General features: G+C 39.3%; 2 protein-coding genes across 2 annotated transcripts in view; one reads left to right on the forward strand and one right to left on the reverse strand.

Annotated features, from left to right (window-relative positions):
- The window catches only part of LRMP (lymphoid restricted membrane protein), a 152,652-nt gene that overhangs the window by 107,410 nt on the left and 29,238 nt on the right, over nt 1-16,004 (reverse strand). The window contains exons 4-5 of the mRNA XM_030804496.1: nt 1,584-2,191; nt 1,149-1,262 (exon numbers count right to left, since the gene is read on the reverse strand). Coding sequence (XP_030660356.1) covers nt 1,149-1,262; nt 1,584-2,157 — 688 coding nt within the window. The 5' untranslated portion in view covers nt 2,158-2,191. The remainder of the gene's footprint in view (nt 1-1,148; nt 1,263-1,583; nt 2,192-16,004) is intronic.
- C23H12orf77 (chromosome 23 C12orf77 homolog) lies at nt 8,875-10,759 on the forward strand. Its single transcript, XM_030804330.1, is given in 4 exon segments — nt 8,875-9,054; nt 10,213-10,355; nt 10,485-10,656; nt 10,658-10,759. Coding segments are annotated over 4 exon segments (597 nt in total).

The raw sequence follows: 16,004 nt of genomic DNA on the forward strand, positions 1-16,004 counted from the left end.
ATCCAGTCTTCTGTTGATGGGAATTTGGGTTGACTCCATGCATTTTCTATTGTGAACAGTGCTGTGATGAACACGAGTGCATATGTCTTTCAGGTAGAATGATTTATATTCCTTTGGGTACCTACCCAGTGGACAGATTGCTGGCTCAAATGGTAGCTCTAAGTTCTTTGAGGAATCTCCACACTGCTGTCCACAGTGGCTGAACTAATTTATATTCCCACCAGCAATGTGTAAGTGTTCTCTTTTCTCGATAACCTCACCGACATCTGTTGGTTTCTGACTTTTTAATAGTATCCATTCTGACTGGTGTGAGATGGTATCTCATTGCAGTTTTGATTTGCATTTCTCTAATAAGTAGTAATCATGAGTATTTTTTTCATGTATTTGTTGGCTGCATGTATGTCTTATTTTGAGAAGTGTCTGTTCACGTCCTTTGCCCACTTTTTAATGGGGTTATTTGTTGTTTGTTGAATTGTTTAAGTTTCTTATAGAGTCTGGATGTTAGACTTTTGTCACATGCATGGTTTGTGACTGTCTTCTCCCTCTCTGTAGATTGCTTACTCTGTTAACAGTTTCTTTTGCTGTGCAGAAGTTCTTTAATTAGGTCCCACTTGTCAATTTTTGTTTTGTTGCAATTGCTTTTGGGAACTTATTAATAAATTATTTGCCAAGGCCAATGTCCAGAATGGTATTTCCTACAGTTTTTGTAGTTTTAGGTCTGGAAATTTTTAAAAAAACACATCTCAAAAATAAAAATTAAAGAAAAACAGAAGTGAAATCCCAAAATTAACTAAAAATTTTGAGTTAAACTTGTATAGTGGTTTTACATATTTGAAAAGCATATTTCCTGTGGGGCACCACCTATGACATGTAAAATAAATAAAGATGGTAAGTCAGCTGATAAGCTCAAAAAGAATCATTGAAGTCACTGTTAAAATATGCTGATGCAAAACAGGTATGGGGAAATTATAACAAAATAATCAAGCCCTACAGAGCAAACCTTATTCCCAAATTAGGTGGCATCCATGACATACGTAGACACAGACAGCGAGACCCACACACAAACCATTTCCCTTTCTCTCACAATAGAAAGTTCAGATGACTTGGCGAGTCCTACCAAACATTTAAACAGATAATTTTTAGCTTACCTTTCTGTTTTACGTCACATGCATTAAAAATACTTGTGAGTGCCTCTTCTTCACAGGCCCTGTTGATGCTGTATGTTGCATCTTCTTTACCATCATCAGCTTCTTGTTTCCATCCTATTAGAAGAAAAAGTTTGTAAATCCTGATGCTTTCTGTGCTATAATGATTAATTTTCCTTTTTTTGGTTTAACAAAGAAAACCTATCATAATAAACAGCCTTCCCCTTAGATATAGGGAAATACTCCCCTATATCTAAGTATTCCCATCATGACGTTCTGTTTTGTTCTGGAAACAAACATAGTTAAAACAGAAAGGAAAAGATGGATGATTCCATCCAAACTTTAATAATGTAGATTTTCTTTTTAGTTCAGGTATTCTAAAAGTAGGTATGTTTATTGCTCTATTGGAAGGACAAACATTAAAAGATGAATATTTACCATCTTCATTCAGAGATAATTTTTTTACCACTGAATCCTGAGGATCAAAATACTTCAAGCTTTGAACAAAGGTGGAATCAAAGTCAAGTGTTAAGGTACTAAAATTATTTTCACTACAATAGTTATTAAAATCCTTGTTGGAGAAAAACTCTGCTTTTCTGATCTGTGACATCAAAGATGTATAATTCTTGTTGCTCTGTGACTTCGGCTTTGAGACGTTTTCAGAACTTGTGAGAATAAAAGAGTATGTGGCAGTCTCAGGGGAGCTGAGGTGAGAGGTGGATGGGGTTCTTGGAGATATTATTTGAGGCGATGAAATGAAGGCATCGACTTCCTCAGAACTTGACCAATGACAGTCGGGCGTAGGAACACAAGCAGCAGTCATTTTCCTCAGTACCTCTTCAAAATCTTTCTTGGTGTTGGTCTGTGGGCTATCAAAACTGCTAGATTGGTATTTGATAAGCTGCTGATTTGGATCTGAAATTGCTTCTCTCTTGTGAATGGCTCTGATCTTTCTACAAATGCTTTCCACTGGGTTATGCCTCTTCTCAGTTACCTTCCTTGGAGAGGCCATTGTTGACTTTCCTCCTAGTATACAGATGAAGTGGCTAAAGTATAGGCAAAAGTAGATACATATTTAAAAGTCAGCATTTTCCTAACAATAATTTAGCAATAGGCAATTTGTTCCCAAATCAACTTTGGCGGGATCATGACAAGATGTTCAATTTCTCTAAGCAAATTTTCCATGCATTTAACTTTGGCCTCCAAATTTCAGGAAAATAACAGCTAATATATATAAAATATTTATCAAGTGCCAGGCATAGTACTAAGCTCTTCATACCCATCGACTCATTTCATCCTTAAAACAACTCTTTGAGATAAACGTTACTACTTTCTCCATTCTCTGGCAGAAAGAGAATAAGCAACACACTCCAAGTCACCCCAAGAAGTGCCACAGCTCAGATTCTAACCCAGGCAGTCCAGCTCCAGAGGCTAGATAACCATATTGCTTTTTATTTATAATAGGGCAGGTGACAATGATGCTAACAACTCTTATTTGAATACCTACCGTTGGTATTGTACTGGTTGCCCTCTATTCAGAACTTAAGTAAATATGCCCCATATTAAGTGTTTTCTGTGTATTAGGTCTAAATTTCACATAAACCCTATCAGTTGTGTGGAAATATCCTCCTTTTATAGATAAGGAAACTAAGAATCAAAGAGGCCAAGTAATTTGCTAATGATCCCATCTCTAAGATTTGAGTCAAAGTATGTCTGACTCCAGCATAGTTTTATTGTATAGCAAGATATACGACCCTTAAAAAAAGGTATAATCTCACTTCTTATAGTAATTCAGAAATTTGGAAATACATTCAAAATTTTACCTAAACTAGTAAGATTTAAAGTAATCTAGGCTGGGTGTGGTGGTGCGTGCCTGTAGTTCCAGCTACTCAGGAGGTGGGGGTGGGAGGGTCACTTGAGTATGGGAGGTCCAGTCTGCAATGAGCCATGAAGGTGTCACCACAGGTACTCCAGCCTGGGCAACAGAGGGATGCATGGATAGATTAGATTAGATTAGATTAGATATTTTTTAAATACTCTAGGCAAAAGTTTAAAATAGTTTGAATAGTTACAAAAAATGGTTGAATAGTTATGGAATTACTGATTTCAAAAACTATGATTTTTTAGGATATTAACAGAAATTTCCATGAATCTTTTTTTAAATCCCCTAATAGAGAATGAACAATAACACAGAAATTTTAAAAGCACTATAATTGGAAGGGGTATCTAGAATTACTGGGAAGAAGAAAATACTCAAAATCCTCTGAATCTTACTTGATCTTCAATATGATGACCACTTGTTCTAGCCAGTGTAGCTTCCACCAACAGAATCCTTTACCACTTAAGGTAATGACCATCTCTCAACCTTCACATTGTTTCCTGACAATACCCTCCTTTCCCTCTATTCAAGAATGATCTCTTGGCCGGGCGTGGTGACTCACGCCTGTAATCCCAACACTTTGGGAGGCTAAGGTGAGTGAATCACCTGAGGTCAGGAGTTCGAGACCAGCTTGGCCAACATGGTGAAACCTCATTTCTACTAAAAATACAAAAATTAGCTGGGCATGGTGGCGGGTGCCTGTAATCCCAGCTACTCGGGAGGCTGAGGCAGGAGAATCGCTTGAACCCTGGAGACAGAGGTTGCAGTGAGCTGAGATCACGCCACCGCACTCTAGCTGGGGGGACAGAGCAAGGCTCCGTCAAAAAAAAAAAAAAAAGAAGAAGAATGATGACTTCATGCTCAACGTGAAGTCTAAAATACATTCCTCTCTTGAAATTCTAGAATCAGTTTTTCATCCTGGGACTCCATTCTTTCTGATCTCTCTTAGGATTTATAATTGTAACATACATTTTGTCATTTAATTAAATGTTGACTTCTATTCTTGGATTGTTTCCAATGTGTGTGCATGCCTTCTCCTCAAAAATACTTTTTAATTCTTGTACTCAAAACCATGATGTGATTTTTTTCTAGATATTCAATACATTATTGTTGGCACAACTGATAATCTACAATTATATATAATGTATATAATTAGCGGGCATATGGACTTATCCCCCAGCTGCTGTGATTGTTGGCTCCCAGCTACTTTCAGGATCACCTTTTCTGGAGAACTTCCCACCTTGAATAAATAAGAGCCGCTCAGTTGTTCCAAGGGGAAGGTAGAAGTGCAGCAGTAGGAATGACAGAAGAGGCTTCACCCTTGAATACAAAGCATTCCAAATCTACAGTTGACTGACTTAGCAGGAACACATCTGACTTCCCTATGTCGAGCAAAGAGCCTTATAAAACAGTAGTTAAAGCCGGGCACAATGGCTCACGCCTTTAATCCTAGCACTTTGGGAGGCTGAGGCGGGCTGATCACGAGGTCAGGAGTTCAAGACCAGCCTGACCAACATGATGAAACCCTGTCTCTACTGAAAATACAAAAATTAGCAGGGCATGGTTGGTGCATGCCTGTAATCCCAGCTACTCAGGAGGCTGAGGCAGGAGAATTGCTTGAACCCAGGAGGCAGAGGTTGCAGTGAGCCAAGATCGTGCCACTGTACTCCAGCCTGGGCGACAGAGCGAGACTCTGTCTCAAAAAAAAACAAAAACAAACAAAAAAAACCAAAACAGTAGTTAAGTATCTGTCAGTGTTCTCAATGTGAGTTGACCGTTTCTGCCTTATAGAGCCAGAGAATTTAGGCACAGTTTGGGCATGAGGCTAAAAGAGGCCCCAGAACTTGGAACCTCAGGCTCCCAAATCCTGTCTACTCCTGTCACTGAACGATGATGTGGTATGCTGTTCAAGCCATAACAAACAGTCTCGCTTTGTAGGCATTTGTAACTGACTTAGATTAATGTTCCTAGGGCATAAGGCACATGTTTCTACTTGCATTTCCAAGGCATTTTTTATCCTTTAACCATCTGTTTTAATTTATTTATTTTCGAGACAGGGTCTTGGTCTGTTACCCAGGCTAGAGTGCAGTGGTGCAATCATGGCTCACTGCAACCTCCAACTCCCCAGGCTCAAGCAATCCTCCTACCTCAGCCTCTCAAGTAGCTGGGATCACAGGCGTGCACCACCACGCTTAACATTTTTTTTGTGTGTGTGTTTTTAGTAGAGACAGGGTTTCACCATGTTTCCCAGGCTTTCTTCTGTCTTCTAAACTTTCCTGACTCGCCTAAGTGAGCCCTGCTTCGTGGTTGATAAGCTAAACCTTATAAAGAGTGCACTGAAAACAATGGCTCTTTGTGAGCTACCAAAGCTGCCTAAGATTAACTTGTTTTGCTTTTTCTAATATAGAGCAGAACACAGGTGGGAGTTTAATAAATAAGATGGGGTGATAAAGATTTCAAAATTTGTGTCATCTTCTCCACATGCAGCTTGGAAATATCTCCTGTCTCTTCTGTCTAAACCTCTTAACCTCTTTTTTAATTTTAGATCCTGGTAGAAAGGATTAGCTGCAATCTGCCAGAACACTTAAAAATACAAGCCCAATTTGCTTTGTACAGTAACTGCCTTTGAAAAGGCATTAAGTGAAAATTAAGAACTGAAAGTGAATTGTACTAGGAGAACCAGCTGCTTGGAGTCTATCTCTTTTAAAAGGAATTTCCCCCTTAGTGATCTTAGTTGATTATTTACTACCTAAAGATGGTACACTTGTAGATATCCCAATGGCAAGAACTGCTGCTTTTGCTTTCATGTTCTATGAACCTCAGTTGCATTTTCCATGTTTTTTTTTTTTTTTTTTAACTATTTTTAATTTTGCAGACTGGGCCTCTGTTACCCAGGCTGTAGTGCCGTGGCTATTCACAGGTGTGATCACAGCGCAGCACAGCCGCAAACTCGTAGTTTCAAGTGATCCTCCTGCCTCAGCCTCCCAAGTAGCTGGGATTACCACACCTGGCTCAGTTTGTATACTTTTAATTAACATCTTTTTTTTTTTTTTTTTTTTTTTTTTCAGATGGTGCCCCCTCTGTCACCCAGGCTGGAGTGCAGTGGCACAATCTCGGCTCACTGGAACCTCCACCTCCCAGGCTCAAGTGATCCTCCCACCTCAGCTTCCTGAATAGCTAGGATCACAGACACGTGCCACCATGCCCGGCTAACCTTTTGTATTTTTGGTAGAGACAGGGTTTCCCCCATGTTGCCCAGGCTGGTCACAAACTCCTGAACTAAAGTAATCCACCCACCCCAGCCTCCCAAAGTGCTGGAATTACTGGTGTGAGCCAATGTACCTAATACATTAGTTTTAATATCCATCCCTTTAGGCAGCCAACCAATATTTATTGAACTCCTGCTAAGTGCTAAGCCCTGTGCAAATACTGGGGATACAATGATGAGGAAAACAGTATCCTAAAACTCATAGTCTGTGGAAGATACAGTTATGAACAAGTAAGCCACTAGAGCTACTAGGTTAAATTTAGGAAGCCCAATAAAATTTTAATCTCAGATAAACAATGACTAATTTTTTAGTGTAAGTATGCCCCCAAATGTGGCACAGGACATAGTTATACTGGTTATACTGGAAAATTGTTTGTTGTTTATTTGAAATTCAAATTTCACTGGGTGTCTTTTTTTTTTTTTTTTTTTTTTAGCTAAATCTGACAACCTGAAAAATGTCAAATAAATAATTACATAGTCAGGAGCCATGAGAACCTATAACAGGAAATTATCCCAGCTTGGGAGTGAGGCTAGGGAAAAATTTAGGAGCATCTATTATGTGGCTATTATATGCACTGCACAGAATGTTATACATATTGTTTGCTATTTCTAGGGTTATAAACAGAAAATTAAGAAGTGGAACTATAAATCTGTTAGAGGAATTTCCAGTTGGATTCATGTGAGCTAAATGTAATGTAAAATGATGTTAGAGATTATCGATACTGCTTATGTTGCTAATCTTTTTTTATTCCTCCTATTGATTGAACTATGCTTCATTGCTCTGGCTTACAGATTCTGAGTCCCATTATTATTATTGCCTCAATTGTCTTGTTCTGTACAGTCAAAGCTCTTGGATCAACACTTTTCAACCATCTGCCTGATCCAAAACTATAAAGCAACAAGTAAAATCCTCTAACACATGGCAACATCTGTAAAACAAGTCTGATTTGATTCTTACCTAAAGTTATTCGTTATATATTTGATTTTCACCACTGGTGTAACTGCAGACTTCAACATCAACTTCTAAAACATGCATACTCGTTGGGACTTATAGAAATCTACATTTGTTCTGACTTCAATGAGTTAATCTACCATGTATGTACAATGTAGACAATATTTTTTATTCTTTAGGAATGTATATGTAAACAACATGACATAATTTGTGTTTATCAAGGTCTATATTCTTCAATCACTAAGAAAGTTGCATTTTATAGCAAAGAATGGCATATAATGTATACAGAGGTACAAAAGCAGCATCCTTGAAAAAGCTGGCAGATTTCGGGGTGATTCAAAAGGCTCTCTAGAAAGCCTTCTGAATCAAATTCTAACTCCAAACAGATTATGGTAACAATGTAATTATCTTTCCTGTTTTTTTCCTTTAAAATGTTTTCCTCCCTTTACTAAAGTTATTTATTGAACATTGAACTTCCAAACCTTAGATCAGGCAGGCTGATTTTTAAAATCATTCAAAACTTGATTATGAAAGCCAGTCAATCATTCATGACTCATCTACGTGAGATCCTATTGGTAATTAATGCAAAATCCTTAATATATGTAAAAGAAAATTTAAGTATGTGTGTAGATAGACAAGAGATTCCTTTTGCCAAAACAACCCTTCACTAATGATTAGATGCCACTAAACTCTTCATTAGAACCCAAGAAGAAACATCTGTTCACCAGGACGTTCCCAGGAAACCCGTCTTTAGTGAGCTCAGTGGGAGGGCAGAGCATGGTTTTCTGCTTAACCAGTGAATTTTATATCTGCCAAATTAAACTGTTTTCATTCTCTTTGTGACTACTATTTTATGTGATAAAATAATAACACTTCTTCCTGCCATTTCTAGGATAGATGATAGCAGCTGTTAATCAACATGATTTGCAAACCACAAGTACCAGATTTAGTAAATGCTCAGCAAGTCTGTCATCTGCAACCTTTCTGATTATTAATAAATGCAAGCTGGTATAGACTAGAAACTTTCCTCCCACCATTCAGTTAACCTTGTTATATTAAGCTTCTCGGCTGGGTCACACCAAGCTTACTATAAACATCTCTTATTGGAACAATTCCTAAAATAGCAGAGTGACACATGCTTCTGAAAACTGTTCTTCTGTCTCACTTCTTGTTATATGAAGTCTGGTTTTCTTCTCAGAGAACAGGAGGAGACCTACAATAAATCTCTAGCTTCAAGAATTCAGGTGCCTCCAAGGTTCTTACGGTCTATAAAACCACATCACCGCGTTTCACTAACACACATTCCAAACGACCAAGCCTGAAAATGACAGGGTTAATTTAAATCTCCAAAAGCTCCATTGAAAACAATTTGAGATTTGCCTGTGGTGACAGCAACATATTTGGGGAATCTCACTTTATCACTCTCAGCTACCCATCTTTTTCCCTATTTGTAGAGTGTTTTTCTTTTCAGATTTGTTTCAAGTTTTCAATGAACTCTGTTGCACCTCTAATATAGACTGATTGGAGGTTTGTCCCTTTTGCCGCAAGCATTTTGAGGTTGAGGGACAACAGAACAGCCTACATCTGATATTGCTTTTCTCTGGTTAGGGCGGTACTTTCTTGGCCTTCGATGACTAAAGGCCAGCATCAGCCAAAATTTAATTATTTCGTTGGGGAAAACTCACCATCTTATTTTCGCTTGACTTTGCCAGTGCTCCAAGAACCGTCTGAGAGCTGGGAAGCGAGAGTGGAGACCTACAGGTCAGATGATGTGGGTGGAGCCCATTTCTACAGAGTGGCTTGGGCTGAGGTAAAAGAAGCTGGAGAAGAGAGCCGCTGATGCACTGCACCTGCCTAGGCTGGAGTTAAGCTACTAATCACAGCAGCTGGGATTACACTAATCACAGTGCTGGGAAAGATGCGTAGGAAGGATGAGGATGACAGGCACCATTTTGGTGTGCTCCCTACCACAGCAATAACAGAAAGATAGTCCGGGTGCAGTGTCTCTCACCTGTAATCCCAGCACTTTGGGAGGCTGAGGTGGGAGGATCGCTTGAGCCCAGGAGTTCAAGACCAGCCTGGGCAACATGGTGAGACCCCCTGTCTCTACAAAAAACAACACACTAAAGCTCATCCTGATTATACTCTCTAACCAGATGAAGGAAAATTATTTTTAAGTTAAATCTCATACTTTTTCCTTTTTTTTTTTTTTTTGGAAATGGAGTGTTGCTTTGTTGCCCAAGCTTGAGTGCAGTGGCATGATCTCAGCTCACTGCAATCTCTGCCTATTGGGCTCAAGCCACTCCCCCACCTCAGCCTGGCCAAGTAACTGAGAGGACAGGGGCATGCTACCACAGCCAGCTAATTTTTGCATTTTTTGTAGAGACGGGGTTTTGTTATGTTGCCCAGGCTGGTCTCAAACTCCTGAGCTCAAGCGATCTACCTGCCTCAGTCTCCCAAGGTGCTGGGATTACAGGTGTGAGCCATTGTGCCCGGCTGGTCATCATCATTTCTATCACCAGGTGAGAGCGAAGGGGAGTCAAATACTGGGGAATAGGAACTGAGGCTCTGAGTTTAAATAACCTGAGTTCAAACCCCAGTTCTGCTGCTTACTAGCTTTGTCATCTTGGACAAATTATTTAAGTATATGTGCTTCAGTTTCTTCATCTGTAAAATTGCATCAATATCATGCAATGACCTCCGGGTGTGCTGCAGGGATTAAATGAGGTAATACACGGACGGCCCTCAAAACCATGTAGCACATTCTGAGCTCTCAGTGATGTTGTTATGATGCACTTTCTGAAACTCCTTTACTTATCCAATACTTTATGTCCTCTTAAAGCACCAAATAGCACCTACAAAGAAATAACCAAGTAACCCGCTCCACTCATTGGCTTTGCTGTGTTTAATTTCCCATTAAATAATCTATTATAACATCCATCCTTGCGATCTGCCTATCAATCCACAGACACCGAAACTAGCAACACCCAGAGACATTTCCCTCCTAGTCATAAAGGAAGCCAGTAGCAGAGCCAGAAATAATATTCAAATTCTGGATCTACTAGACCATATTGCCTGTCTGACAAATTATACGCTCACTACCTGCTTCAGGTAAGTCTAGTATACCTGATGTTTCTCAGGGCAGTGAAAGGAATAACCTGAACAATAAATTCCAACGGACCTGTAATGAATTGCATTAACATGTTATTTCATTATTTATGTAATATTACCTCCTGACAGTTCTAATAAGGTACCCACAATGCCGGGTTCTCTGCCCACTGGGAGCAAACAAGAGAACGTGCAGACGCTGGACCGCAAATGATGGATGCCTGCAACTCCTGTACCTGCCCCCGAATGCCGCCAGAAATATGCCGGCTCTACTGAAAGAGCTTTTCCAACCCTGAGCACGTTTAGTGAACACGGAAAAGAGTGTAAAGGGGTCAAATGCAGACTTTACAAAAAGAAACCCAAGACGGAGATTCCTGTTGGGGATACACTGCAGGTGGGGTTCATGACAACATAGTCCTTTACTTGCCAAGTAATCTAAAAGCAGCTAATTAGAGAACCTGGAAGGGACGCCAATCCCAGTTTTCAAACTGGCATTTCAAGGAAATTAAATCTTATCATGTAAATAGTCAAGAAATCCGTTTAAATAAGATATCTGCTTCTCTCTAGGTAATCTACAATGTTGTTAGACTATCAAGCCAGTAGTTTTAAGTAGGTGTTGGAGCTCCAGGATTAATTTCTGGTTGAGCCGAGGGAGTCACTTTGTCTAACCAAATATAAATGAGGTGGGAGGTGTATGGTTGAGAGGCACTATTAGAAGAAAGGGGCCAGGCACAGTGGCTCATGCCTGTAATCTCAGGACTTTGAGAGGCCCAGGCAGGCGGATCGTTTGATCCCATGAGTTTGAGACCAACCTGGGCAACATAGAGAAACCCCATCTCTACCAAAAATACAAAATTAGCCAGGCATGGTGGCGCACGCCTGTAAACTCAGCTACTCAGGAGGCTGAGGCAGGAGAATCACTTGAACCCAGAAGGTGGAGGTTGCAGTGAGCCAAGCCATTGCACACTAGTCTGGGCAAAAAGAGTGAAACTCTGTCTCAAATAAAATAAAATAAAATAGTAAAAAATAAATTAGCCAGGCATGATGGCATGCACCTGTAGTCCCAGCTGCTTGGGAGGCTGAAGTGGGAGGATCACCCTTGAGCCCGGGAAGTTGAGGCTGCAGTGAGCCAATCGAGATTGCACCACTGCACTCCATCCTGGATGACAGAGCAACACCCTGTCTCAAAAACAACAATAACAAAAACAAACAACCAAAGGAAAGAAATGAAGAAAACCAGATAATGGAATCCTTCTCCTCCAGTATATGCATGGCCAAACATAACTTTTATTTTTCAAAACCCACTCTATGTAAAATGCACTATTTATTTCTCATAATATACTCTTTAATGTGCTTATATTCTAGGTGTCATTGTCTTTAAGTTGCTTTTTTAAATGAATTATTATTATTATTATTTGAGACAGATTCTGGCTCTGTTACTCATGCTGGAGTGCAGTGGTGTGATCTTGGCGCACTGCAACTTCTGCCTGCCTGGTTCAGGCAATTCTCATGCCTCAGCCTCCCCAGTAAGTGGGACTACAGTCGTGCGCCAATATGCCCAGCTAATTTTTGTATTTTTAGTAGAGACAGGGTTTCACCCTGTTGCCCAGGCTGGTCTCAAACTCCTGAGCTCAAGAGTCTACCTGCCTTGGCCTCCCAAAGTGTTGAGATTGCAGTCGTGAGCCACCAAACCTGGCTAGTTTTAAAAGTTTGCTAGCTGATGCCAAATTGGTTTCCATAGAGGTTGTACCAATTTACAGTCTCACCAACAATCTGTGAGCCTGCTTGTTTCCCCACACCCTCACGAACACAATATGTTGGTCTTTGCCAATCTGATAGGTGAAATATAGCATCTCATTATTTTAATATGCCTTTCTCGAGGGGCGTGGCGACTCACACCTGTAATCCCAGCATTTAGGGAGGCAGAGGCAGGAGGATAGTTTGAGTTCAAGACCTGCCGGGGCAATATAGTGAGACACACCATTCTCCACAAAAAGGAAAAAAAAAAGACCAAAAAAAAGTGTAATTTCTGATTTCTCTCCTTATGAATATGGTTTCATGTGTTTAAAGCCATTTGTATTTCCATTTCTATGTTTTATTTGTATGCTTTGGTAATTTTTCAATGGGGCTTGATTTTATCAATACACAAAAGCTCTTTATATATTACAAGATTTAGTTCTTTGTAGGATGTGTTACAAATACATTTTTACCAGGTGTTATTTGTATTTTTTGTTTATGGTGTTTCTGCCACACAGATTTTTAAAAATATACAGTCAAATTTCAATCTTCTTTCATATACCTTCTGATTTTGTGTTAGCCTTAGAAAAGCTTTCCTGACTACAAAATCATAAAGACATTCTCCTCTGTTTTTCTCTAGTGTCTTTTATTTAATATATTTGGAATTTATCTTTGTATAGAGACATGAAACTATACCTTCATTATTTTTCAGATGGCTACCCAATTTTCCCTAAGAAATTACCCTACAGATATACGTGCATATATTTACAAAGATAAATGTAAAAAATACACTAATTTACTAATGTTTGGAAAGGCAAAATATTTAAAATAACCTTACCATCTATTAACAGAGGACTGGTTACATACATTTCTGTTTATTTACACACTGGAATAAAATATAGCTGTTTAAAAGAAAGATGTTCTATAAGTACTGACATGGAATCTCAAAATTATGGGCTTGTTTATAAATCAACCCTAAGCTGAAAAATAACACTTATAGCATTTCTGATTTAAAATACAAAGCAAAATACATACAATACAAACACAAAACATAATAGACATACACATAAATACAGAAGAAACTGGAGGCAATGATAACCTTGAAAGAGAAAATTGAGGAACTAAAGGACTGGGATAGAAGAAAGAGTTAATTCTTTCTGTTTACTGTTGTACCATATTCATGTACAGTATCATCTATTTAAATTCACAAATAAAGAAAAGAAAAATATAGATTTTTAAAACTGAAGGTATTATGTTTATGTTTGGGTGGCTGATTCATTATCACACAATACAGATTTGTAAGATAATGTCATTTACAGTATTGAAGCCTGCCCATTCGTTCAGCAAAACATGCTTTATACATGTGAAAATATGGATAAGTAGCACCCTCTGCTGGTAAGTAGTTGGAAGTCATTAATAAACCTACCTATGATTTATCTTATTCTCAATTTTGTGATTACTGGTTCGTGAGCTCAAATTGTGTATCATAAGAAAGATTTTTTTTTTTTTAAAAAGAAGGCCGGGCACAGTGGCTCATGCCTGTAATCCCAGCACTTTGGAAAGCCGAGGCAGGTGGATTGCTTGAGCTCAGGAGTTCGAGACCAGCCTGTGCAACATGGCGAAACCCCCACCTCTACTAAAAATACAAAAATTAGCCAGGCATGGTGGGTGCATGCCTGTAGTCCCAGCTACTCAGGAGGCTGAGGTGGGAGGATTGCTTGAGCCAGAGGAGGTCAAGACTGCAGTGAGCTGTGATTGTGTCACTGCACTTGAGCCTGGGTGACAGAGCGAGACCCTGTCTCAAAAAAAAAAAAAAAAAAAGATAATATTTGGTATCATAATATATAAAATATCACTGTGGGGACTTTTTCAGGTTACAAAAATCACACATTTTGGTAGCAGTCCACAATTCCAGTGCCTTAACTCTTGTCTGGGTGAAGAACTCTATTTTGATGATGTGGGAACATTGAGGATAAAATAACTTTTTAACAATAGTTGCAACTGACAATTGTCACCAATGTGTATAAAAGTAAGCATTATTGTATATGTTTGCCTTGTCTGTCTGCATATTTTCATCGTGCCCATCACCATTATAATTCATTCATTCAACAAGTACTGAGTACTTGGTAGTATCAGGCATGTTGTAGTGCTAAGGATAAACAGTGAACAAAACAGACCAAACGGACCAACTTCCTGCTCTCATACAGCTTACTTTTTAAAGGCGGAGACAGAAAATTAACATAATAGGCCAAAAAATATAGCATGTTATGGGCTGATAAATGCCAAAGGAAACAAATAAAAATACAAAGAATGAGTTTGGTGGGAGGTTTGCAGTTGTAGACAGGGTAGCCCAGGAAGGGCTCTCCAGGGGGCATATTAGAATAAAGACCTGAGGAAGTGAAGGAACTGGGCAGAGGACACCTGAGGAAATGTATTCAGGCAGAAGGAAGGGCAGATGCAAAGGACCTGAGGTGCAAGTGTGCCTGACACGGCCAAGAAACAGCAAGGAACTCAGTGTGGCTGGAGTGACCTGAATACAGGGGAGAGTGGCAGGAAATGAGGGTGGAGCACTAATGCCAGGGGAAAATTATACAGGATCTTAGGGTTATAGGACATTGGCCTTTGCTCTAAGGGAGATGGGACGCCTCTGGAGAATTTTAAGCAGCATCCTTTGGTTGTTGCTGATAAAAATGCCCCGTTGACTGTCAGGGAATGACACCCAGCAAAGTTGTCCTAGTAATATATTGTAGACAATGGACATGCAAATTGGAAGAAAGAATTTTAATGCAGGTATAAGCAGTGCTGTCTTCCTTTCATAATCTACATGGTGCTAATATATATTACAGTAGTAGGATCATCCTTCCGTTATAAAAACTTCACCCTGGGCTTCTGATTTCCAAATCCATATATTCAGGACCAGAAGTTCTTCTGTGACAAATTTCCTCTCTTCCATAAAAATGACAAACGCAAGTCTGTTAATTTTGGTATGTAGAAAATACCTAGATTTTATGTAGGGTGTTTGATTTATTATACAACTCTGTGTGCAAGTTACTTTGTGAGTAGTTTTATGGGGAAAAAGTCATGCTGAATAAGTAATTCCATTTTGCACATTGTAAACATAAGAAAGTAAATGCAATACTTGTGTAACACTAATTCTTACCTACCAGGCAGGAAAAATAAAAACATGTTTGTCTTACAAACTAAATAGGGCTCTAGTTCAAGCACTTTTAATTGCACATTTGGGAGGAATCAAATACTTCTTTCATTTAAAAAATACTAGTATGCATTCTATTTGTTATTCTAGTATATAATATGGACACATGAACCACCCAAGTGACTATTTTCAAAAGTACACACAACACAGACGTATAAACAGTGCATCTAAATCACATAGTTCAGTCACTAGATACCCTGTGAGGCCTCCTCTTGGAGAAAGAATATAAACTATGGGTACAAGTAAAATGAGGACTGTGAAATGACCTTGGATTTATATAATAATAAATGAGGTGGCAATAGCAATTTCACTATAATATGTTCTAAAGTGAATGGGTGGAGAGAAATTAGAGACTGTGAGTACAGACACTGCTTTTTAAGAGTTTCCTGGGCTGGGCACAGTGGCTCATGCCTATAATCCCAGCACTTTGGGAGGACGAGGCTGGCAGATCACCTGAGGTCAGGAGTTTGAAATCAGCCTTGCCAACATGGTGAAACACTGCCTCTACTAAAAATACAAAAGTTAGCTGGGCGTGGCGGTGCACCCCTGCAATCCCAGCTACTCTGGAGGCTGAGACAGGAGAATCGCTTGAACTCAGGAGGCGGAGTTTGCAGCGAACCAAGATCGTGCCACTGCTCTCCAGCCTGGGCAATAGAGTGAGACTCTCTCTCTCTCTCAAAAAAAGAGTTTGCTGTGAAAGA

The sequence above is a fragment of the Nomascus leucogenys genome, chromosome 23 (genome assembly GCF_006542625.1).
Source record: "Nomascus leucogenys isolate Asia chromosome 23, Asia_NLE_v1, whole genome shotgun sequence".
In the NCBI taxonomy this organism is placed as follows: domain Eukaryota; kingdom Metazoa; phylum Chordata; class Mammalia; order Primates; family Hylobatidae; genus Nomascus; species Nomascus leucogenys.